General features: G+C 38.3%; 1 protein-coding gene across 1 annotated transcript; it reads right to left on the bottom strand.

Moving 5' to 3' along the window:
• Window positions 1-6,030: 6,030 nt before the first annotated feature.
• LOC137761466 (suppressor of cytokine signaling 5-like) lies at window positions 6,031-7,765 on the bottom strand. Its single transcript, XM_068538393.1, is given in 2 exon segments — window positions 6,031-6,074; window positions 6,077-7,765. Coding segments are annotated over 2 exon segments (1,605 nt in total). The 5' UTR covers window positions 7,638-7,765.
• Between the last annotated feature and the right edge of the window lie 1,574 nt (window positions 7,766-9,339).

The raw sequence follows: 9,339 nt of genomic DNA, 5'->3' as shown, positions 1-9,339 counted from the left end.
AAATTAACACCCCATACCTTGCCTTAAGTTACAGTGTAGTTAGGAGACAAGGCTAAGTTGCATGAGATGAAACTTCACAGCTCTCTTGAGTGATTCTAATTGTATTCATTGTACTGTGCCTTCTAAGCTCCCCTTGTGCAGGCCCTGTGGGCAGGTGATTTTTCTTTATTTTCTTTCTTAAATTGAGACTCTTTGCTCTAGCAGTTAACAGCTGTGGTATTTCACCTCCAAGCTGTCTGCTGCCCAGGAGTGTGTTAGCTTATCCATACCCATTTGGTACATCTGTCTTCGAGACTAGCTCCTTCTCAGCCTGCCCCAACTATTCTTTAACCCTGTAAGTCATTTTAATCGGAGATGCTCTGCAGGTGAAAGTTATTCCGTGCATGCCATATAAATTAATATTATGATGCGAGACCATTCCATTTGTCTAGAGATTTGCAGTGATTTACTTTTCATGGGTAAAGTTTTATTCAAGTCTTAACAGTGAAACATAAAACTGTTACAATTGTAATGAAACCTATAAAAGCACAGAAGGTAGTCTCCACTAAAAATGTCCCAGAGGGGATTATGATACCTCTGAGAACAAATTGAGGAAAGCTTTGGTTAGTCATTCACAAAGGTCCCCTCAGCATATTTAGGGTGATCCCAGACCAGGGTCTTGAACCAATATTGTTTATAACTTTGGCTCACAGCCTCTAATCAACATCAAAATTGGAAACTCTGAGTGTTTACAGAATCCTAAAAAGTGTCCTTAAAGAAAGGTGAACTTATTTTTAAGCCTTTTGGAACAGGTTGGTTGTAGTAGGGCATAGATGGCATGATTATATTAGAATAATTTTAGGTGATTTTTATTAAAGGAACCATTTTTAAAGGTATGGCTGTAGGAAAACCATAAGTGACAGTGTACTACCCTGGAACTAGTAACAGTAGGGCTCCAGTTCCACCCCTCTATCTGAAGGAGTGGGGAGACCAAGTGGTTTCTTGAGCTTTGGGACAAACAACTTTTCTGGTGGGCGTTGTTTGACTATAGTTAAGATTTCCAGAAACACAGCCAGCCTACGGCAACCCTTCAGGAGGGGAACTAGGGAAATTCCTCCCTCACTCTAGTCTTCTGCCATTGCTCCTGATTGGCCAAACTCAACTGGAAGCCACAGGACAAGGGGACTCAGGTAATCTACATAGGTTAGACTTGTGGGAAACAGAGCAGTGTGATACATACTCAAGACTGGATCAGCATGGGAACAGCAGGAGTTGAAGGGCTTCCTTAATGGGGAGGAGATAGCTGGGAGAAAATGTCAATGCCAGGATCTCAGCCATCATAGCAGTGGAGATGATAGCTCTTCAAGTGCTATAAAACCCTGGCAATGCACAGGTCCACTGGAAGCTATTCTTAGGCAAAAACAAGTTACAAAAGTTTTGCTTCCTGCCTAGTTTTCTGAATGTGTCAGGGCATGGCAGAGGGGAAGGGGAAAGAGAAATAAGAGTCTTGGGAAAGTTAGACTCCAAACCTAGGGATAAGGCTCTTTTAATATTGCAATAGTCATTGGTGTCACAAATTTCACTATTAAAGCTTTTACCTTTTTTTGCTTCCTCTTTAGACTTTAGGATTTCAAAACTTTATTTTGTAATTTGGGATTAAGGTGAGAAATATTTTGGGATCATGGCAGATCTTTATAATGTTACTGGTATGAATCACCATTTGCTTGTGTAGTCTTCATCAGCCTCTCAGAAAAAGTTGTGCCCATCTTCCCAGGCTCTCAGAAAGGATTTAGAGCAATGAGAATAAGCAGAAGTGGGTGAGGCTGGTGCTTGTCAGAGTCTCTAGCCTTGATGAAGAAAGTGTTCCGGAGACCAGACAAGTGTGTGAACCATTAATCAAAGCAAGAGTTTTTCAACCTTTCATTTTTTGCCACATGTAGTTGATTTTGCCTTGTATGCTTAACTGCCCTGCCTTATCTCTTCACTGTTTATCTACCTTAAGAATGCCATCTGACACAGGTACTTATGAATCCTTATTTATTTACGAATTTTGTTGATCAGTGTTAAGTTAATCATATCCCTCCATTCATGGTAGGTTGCTACCAGTCCACGTAAGGTTATCCATTCATTCATTTCCTCCTACCCTATTTCCTTCTCTGTGCCCACAGGCAACCATTCTGTCTAATGTGCATCTTTTTGCTTGGATGTATTATCTTAAAATGTAAATTATTGTTTTGTACACATGTATTTTAAATTTACATAAATTGTATTATGTTATATATGTAGCAGAACTGTGTTTTCAGATCCATCCACATTATTATATGTATATAAACACTACTGCTTCTAACTTATTGCATGAAATACATTCATTTAGGCAAAGAATATCATACTAATGATATTAGCCCCTTGATAAATATCATACCACAGTTTGCCTATCCACTCTCCCATTGATGGGCACTTGGATGATCTCTACCTGCTTACCATCTCAAGCCATGCTTTACTGAATACCCTTGCACAGAGACCAAGTGTTCTTATGATCCCACACCTTCACTAACACTGGCATTAACCAGCTTTCTAATCCTTGCTACTTTAATTGGTATAAAATGACATCTTGTTGTTGCTCTAATTTACAGTTTTCTGATTACTACTAATTTTGAGCATGGCTTCATATATTTGATGGTCATTTAGGTTTCCTCCCTGTGAATTGTCTTTTCCTATCCTTTGCCCATTTGCAAATTGATTGTGTGTGTGTGTGTGTGTGTGTGTGTGCGCGCGTGTGTGTGTATTTTAATGTTGACTTGCAGAAGTTCCTTACATACTTCAGATGGAATTTTTTTGGGAGGGGTTGAGATGTTGGAAACATATTCTCCTAATTTATTATCTCTTTATTAACTTTGTGATACCCTTTGTTGAAGAGAAAAATATTTAATTTTCATGGAAAACTTTTTTTTTGGTCATAATTTGTGCTTTGGAAGTTTTGTTTAAGAAATCCTTCACACTCAGGCTACATAGATATTCTCCTACAGTTTTTTTCTGCTTAACTTCTATAAATATACTGTTTACATTGAAATCTTTAATCCATCCACTTTCCAGCTTTGAATGAGATATTAAGTAGAGATCCAGTTTTAGTTTTCTCTATGTGCTGAGCTACTTGCCCCAGCGTTACTCAGTAAACAGCATTCTTTCCATTTTCATTTGTGCTGCCATCTTTATCGTGCATTAAGTTCTCATACATACATGGCTCTCTCTCTCAACTACCATTGTTCTCAATGGAGCAATGCTGTTCCATTGTCCATATTTTGTTCTTGTGCCAATATCACCTTGTTTTTATTGCTATGGCGTTAGGACTATTTTTAATATCTGATAGAGTAACTCTCTGCTTCTATCATTTAAACTTCTTTTTTTCAGGGTTGTCTTAAATATTTGTGGGTCTTTAATTTTTCATATAAGATCTCAAATGTTTATAGAGTTTCTCAAAATTCCAGCTGATATTTTGAATGAGATTTTATTGAATTTATAGATTAATGTGGGGGAGAACTGACATCTTTATGATATTAAAATCCTGTAGATTTTTATTATTGATCTTGAACCCTCTAAACTTGCTGAATTCTCTTTTACATCTGTCTGCAAATAATGACAATTTTTGTTTCTTTTTCAGAATATCTTATTTCTCTTATGTCCTCATTTCTTTCCTTATTGTGTTGGCTAGGACTTCTAGTACTGTGTTAAAAATTGTATTGCTAATGGTGACTTCCTTTTCTTGCTCCCAGTTTTATAGGGAAAATACCTAAAATTCTCCATTAAATATAATGTTGCTATAGGTTCTTGTGATATTACCTTTAAAAAGTTAAAAAAGTTGACTGGCTTCCTACTTTGATAAGAATATTTTTAAAAATATGTCATCATAAATGGAGGTCAAATACTATTTCTACATCAATTGAGAGAATCATATTTTTATTTTTAATTCTATTATGTTGTGAATTACATATATAGATTTCTATGATTTTTTTCTTTCCAGTTTTATCAAGACTTAATTGACATACAGCGCTGTGTAAGTTTAAGGTGTATGTATAACGATTTGACTTACATATATCATGAAATGATTACCACAACAAGGTTAGGGAACATTATCATCTAATGTAGATACAAAATAAAGAAAAGGAAAAAATTGTTTTTTCTTGTGAAGAGAACTCTTAGCATTTACTCTCTTAACTTTCTTATATAACATACAACAGTGTTAATTATATTTATCATGTTGTACATTACATCCCTAGTACTTATTTTTCTAACTGGAAGTTTGTACCTTTTGACTGCCTTTATCCAGTCCTCCTCCCCGACTCTGGTAACCACAAATCTGATCTTTTTTACTATGAGTTTGTTTGCTTGTTTGTTTTTGAAATATAATTGACCTACAACCTATGTTCATTCCTGGTGCATGACATGGTGATATGATATTTCTATGCATTACATTTCTCGGATTATATACATTTCTCTGATTTTTTATTTTTTAAAGAGAGAGGGGCTGACTATATATTTTTTTAATTAATTTATTATTATTATTATTATTTTTTTTTTTTTTACAAGGAGAACACCAAACGTACTTTATTAGCACAAAAAAGCAGCCGTAACAAGGCACAGCAAGCGGAAACATACATTAGCAGTCAAAGGGTTAGTGTTGCATACAAATATAGCTTTTCTTTTTTGTGGCCTTGGCGATAGTCATTGGGATGTAAAAGAACTTTCTGTAGCAGCAGGTAAGGAAACTAAGGAGCACTCACCAGTGGTACAGAGCACGTTAACAAAAAGACAGAAGAATGGATTCGACTACTTTAGTGCAAAATGTCCAGGACGGAACTGTAAATTCAGTCCAATACTAAGAAGCAAACACTAGAACTTGGTATTACTTCCAAAATAGCTCACTGAAGTAGTATTGCATACTATTCTAAGTGACAAAAAGGTGCTAAGTAAAGTTATTTACAGATACAATGGTTGTACAGTACCTTTTAAATCAGCAATTTAGGTTTAAGATTTTCCATTAAAAATTAAGTGCACTGAAATTCTATAACTTGTACTTAAGCAATTCAGCTATGAGACTTTACAACAAAGAGATAAATACTGCCATCCAAATTATGAATTACAGTTTAACAATAATCTCAACAATCAGCAACCACTGTAGTATTATCTGACTTGTTTGGGTATCTTTTAGTCTCATTTTCTTCACGGTTCACAAACTCATCACGGGCATAGAAAAAGATCCACCTTTAATGAATCAGCGATTTGACTGCACATGTCAACTTAAAAAAATCACACGCAGGCCTACTTTGCAGCAGCTATTCCCAATGTGTTATGTTAAAGCACTCATTAAAAAATGAATACCTAAAGCCTTAAATAAAATTCTACTACCAACTTTTCATAAGTCTGAAATTTTAAGAACTACTACTTAGAAAACCTGGTTTACTTAACAGTGCCTTTTGCAGAAGAGAAAAGGAGACTGACTATAAAATATATCAACACTTAAGTGAACTGCACTATGCCCTTGTGGCCAGAAAATTGCATTTTTTTTCTGAAAGGAAGGCAGTCTTTATTTTTTGGACTTCCAAAGCTTAATTTATAGTAACTACAAACATCACTACTTTTGGAAGGTTATAGAAAAATTCTTAGAAAAAATAATAATTTCAGACATTAGTCACGCTGTTGAAATACTCATCCAATATTAATAATTTGTTCTTCAGTAAGAAATAGAATTCTTCATAGCAAATGCCCCAGAGTTGCTTCACTCAGTTACCACAGCCATTAAAAACCAAACTGTCAGCTAAATCGGCAGAATGTTTTTGTAGCCTTACTGAACACCTGTAGCTGTATCCTCTGTTGTCTCAATAGACACCACGTTTATCTGAGTAAGTAACAGCAGATTGCCCCTGACAAATACTAACACTAAGCTTACATACTGTGCTGAAAAAAACCTAACACTGATATGTGTGCTTGCTAGAGGTGTACTGCCAGATGCACATAAAAGCAGATCTAGTTAATGCCCTTTGGGGACAGGAGGGTTCACTTTGCCTTGACTGGTTCTCGTTCTAGCCAGCGAACTCTTTTTGTTTATAATGATACTCTTTTAAAAAATCCTGTAACATTGACGGTAAAGGGAGCCCATCAATTCCATCATACGTAGTGCATCTGCAGATGACTGCACGGCAGATGTACTGCAGGCTAAAAGGGAAAGTCCTATTTAGTGATATCGTAAGCAATGGTTCAAAAAACATGCAAGAACTGGGGTCTTTGTAATGTTCCAAAAGTCCTGTTACAGTGGAGGAGTGAAACACATACGGGTCGTGAGCATCAAAACTAAAGTTGTGATTCCACTGTTCAATTCGGGCATGCAGGGATCTGTTGTAGCGACGGAAGCTCCCAGAGAAGAGGTAGTCCTCCTGCGCAGAGTCCCTGAGCAAAAATGTACCTTCAGGTTTCCCTTCCAGAAGGGCTTCTGCTTCGTAACAGTCCATCACTCCCCAGTAACAGGGATTACCTGTGATCTGAAGCAAATCCGGCACGAGGCAGTGTATGTAATCAATCTGTGTATGGACTTTCCAAGCTCCCTGTCTGCTAACGTGGGCATGGCTGTCTCCAGATACCTGACGTTGCTTCTGCCTCCGCGACTGCAAACATAGCGTGGTTGTGTCCTCTTCAGAGTCACAGTTAGCTTGTGGAATTGCAGAATTGTCCCCATTTATTTCAGTCATTCCAGGAGCTAACTTTGGTCCCAGTTTATATAACGGGTTAACCTGTGCAGTGGCTTCAAACGTATGTATTTGTGCGTTGGGAGGGGGGTCAACCCCTTCTTCAATACTAAGCCGCCTTCTCTCTCGAAGCCTATCTTCTTCATCTTCTGTAGAAACCAAGGATGGATCAAATGTATCAAAAAATGTTGAATATGGGCTCACAGGGGCTGTATGCTGTTTAATCAAATGCCATTTTTGGGCCAAATCCGAGCCAGCAGGAAAAGGGCATTTCTCAAGCATTAATTCAGAAAGGTGTATTTTTCTTTTATTAGAAAAGAGGGGCTTTGACTGCTTGTTGTAAGTTCTCATGGGAAAACACAAGCCCACAGTATCCTGCAACCTCTGTCTCAGAGAGCGACTTCCTACGGCTCTGCTGGAAACGCTGTCCATGTCGTGCACAGAGCTTACACCGTATCACCTCTCTCTCCTTTGAAGTCCACTTCGAGTTCTACCAAACTTTTTATCAGTATCCAGTGAACTCTGTGTCTTTGTAGAACAGGAATGTTTCTTCTTCTCACCCCAAGGAGCATGTCGAGAGTAGGAATCTCTTCTTGCAAGTCTTATTCCTGGGGTGACACATGAGTCATTATCCTTTTCAATGCTTATTTCAACTATCTGAGGAATTTCAGTGGCACAGTTTTGGTTTCTCCTCGAAGAATTCTTCGAAGGGCTTAACCCCAGTTGTAAGGCAACATTTTCTCTTAAGGGACTGCTTTGTTGCTGAGGAGCTGAGTCTCCTATACAGATGTTTTTGTCTCTGACAGACAAACATCTGTTGGAGTTCATATCCACATTTTCACTATGGCTTCCTCCCTCATGACTGAAGAGATTCTGACACCTGTATTTGAAGTTATTCCACATTTTCCCCACTTTATCCATTGATTATAAGACCGGTCGGGGCGCGCGGGGCGGCCTCATCCAGGGGCACCTGCGGCCAGGCAGGACGGGCCCGGACGGCGCAGTCACCGAGAGGGCGAGCCCGCCCGCCCGCCCGCCGGTCCCGTCCCGTTCCCTCCGACTGCCCGAGCGGGCTCAGTCTCGCTTCCTCCGGACGGAGTCCGGGGACCCCAGCTCCGCCGGATGCCCCCGCCAAGCCCCCACCCCTTTCCCCGGCCACCTCCCCCTCTTCACCCTTTTCCCCTCCCCCCCTCCCCCCTCCCCCCTCCCCCCTCCCCCCTCCCCCCAACCCCCACCGGAATATTATTATTATTATTTTGGCTGTGTTGGGTCTTCGTTTCTGTGCAAGGGCTTTCTCCAGCTGCGGCAAGCAGGGGCCACTCTTCATCGCGGTGCGCGGGCCTCTCACTATCGCGGCCTCTCTTGTTGCGGAGCACAGGCTCCAGATGCGCAGGCTCAGTAGTTGTGGCTCACGGGCCTAGTCGCTCCGGGGCATGTGGGATCTTCCCAGACCAGGGCTCGAACCCGTGTGCCCTGCATTAGCAGGCAGATTCTCAACCACTGCGCCACCAGGGAAGCCCCATTTCTCTGATTTTTTTGAAACCACTCTTTCAATACTGAAATAACCTGCACATAATCATTTTTTAAATTTTTTATGCAAAATTAAAAATAAAAAATAGAAGAGTATAACCATCTTCTATTTACCCACCACCTAAATTCAAAAATTATTAACTCATAGTTCATCTTGCTTCATCTTTTGCCCCTTCTTCACATCCCACAAAATGGATCATTTCAAGCAAATTCCAGACATTTTATTATTTCATTAAAAAATGCTTCAGTGTGCATCGTTCAAAGAAAAGATCTTTAAAACTGCATAATTGCCCTATCATCAGGTTGCATTTATGTTTAACCATTTTGCTAAAATTTTATTTAGATTTTTCATCTACATTTAATATTACTTTAATTTCTTATCATTTTAATTTGGTTTTAAAGAAAATATTGATTATTATTGCCTTGTGAAATTAGCCTGTTGGTTTTTACTTTCTCTCTTCTCTTGAAAAGTTTGTACAATTTAGAAAATAGCTAATTCTTAGAATTTTGGCAGAATTCATCTCTAAAACAATCTGAACATGGGGAGTACAATTTTTTTTGAAAGGGAGGTCTTTAGCTTAGACTTCACCTTTTAAAAGTATTTATTTGCCTATTCCTTTCCTCTTTTTCTTCTTGAACTAATTTTGGCACTTCACATCTTCTATTACTTCTAGGTCTCAAAGTTATTAATATGTAGGTGCTCATAGTATCATCATTTGAATCTCTGTTGTATTTATAGTTGTTTGCTGTTTTCCCCCTGTATTTTATTTATTTGTATATTTCTTTTTTTTTTCTTTGATCAGTTTTACTGAGGTCTCTTTCTCTTGATCTTTTCAAAAAACCAGCTTGAACAATGAACAATACACATTACCAAGACATTAAAAAATTTATTGAAGTATAGTTATGTACAGTATTTTGTTAGGTTCAGGTGTACAACATATTGATTTGACATTTAAATCCAATACAAAATGATAACCATAATAAGTCTAGTAAACATTTATCACCATACAAAGTTATTACAGTATTATTTACTATATTCCTTATGCTGTACGTTACCTTCCTGTGATTTACTTATTTTATAACTAGAAGTTTG

This window comes from Eschrichtius robustus, chromosome 3 (assembly GCF_028021215.1).
Source record: "Eschrichtius robustus isolate mEscRob2 chromosome 3, mEscRob2.pri, whole genome shotgun sequence".
Lineage (NCBI taxonomy): Eukaryota > Metazoa > Chordata > Mammalia > Artiodactyla > Eschrichtiidae > Eschrichtius > Eschrichtius robustus.
This window is presented reverse-complemented; position numbering and strand designations above follow the sequence as displayed.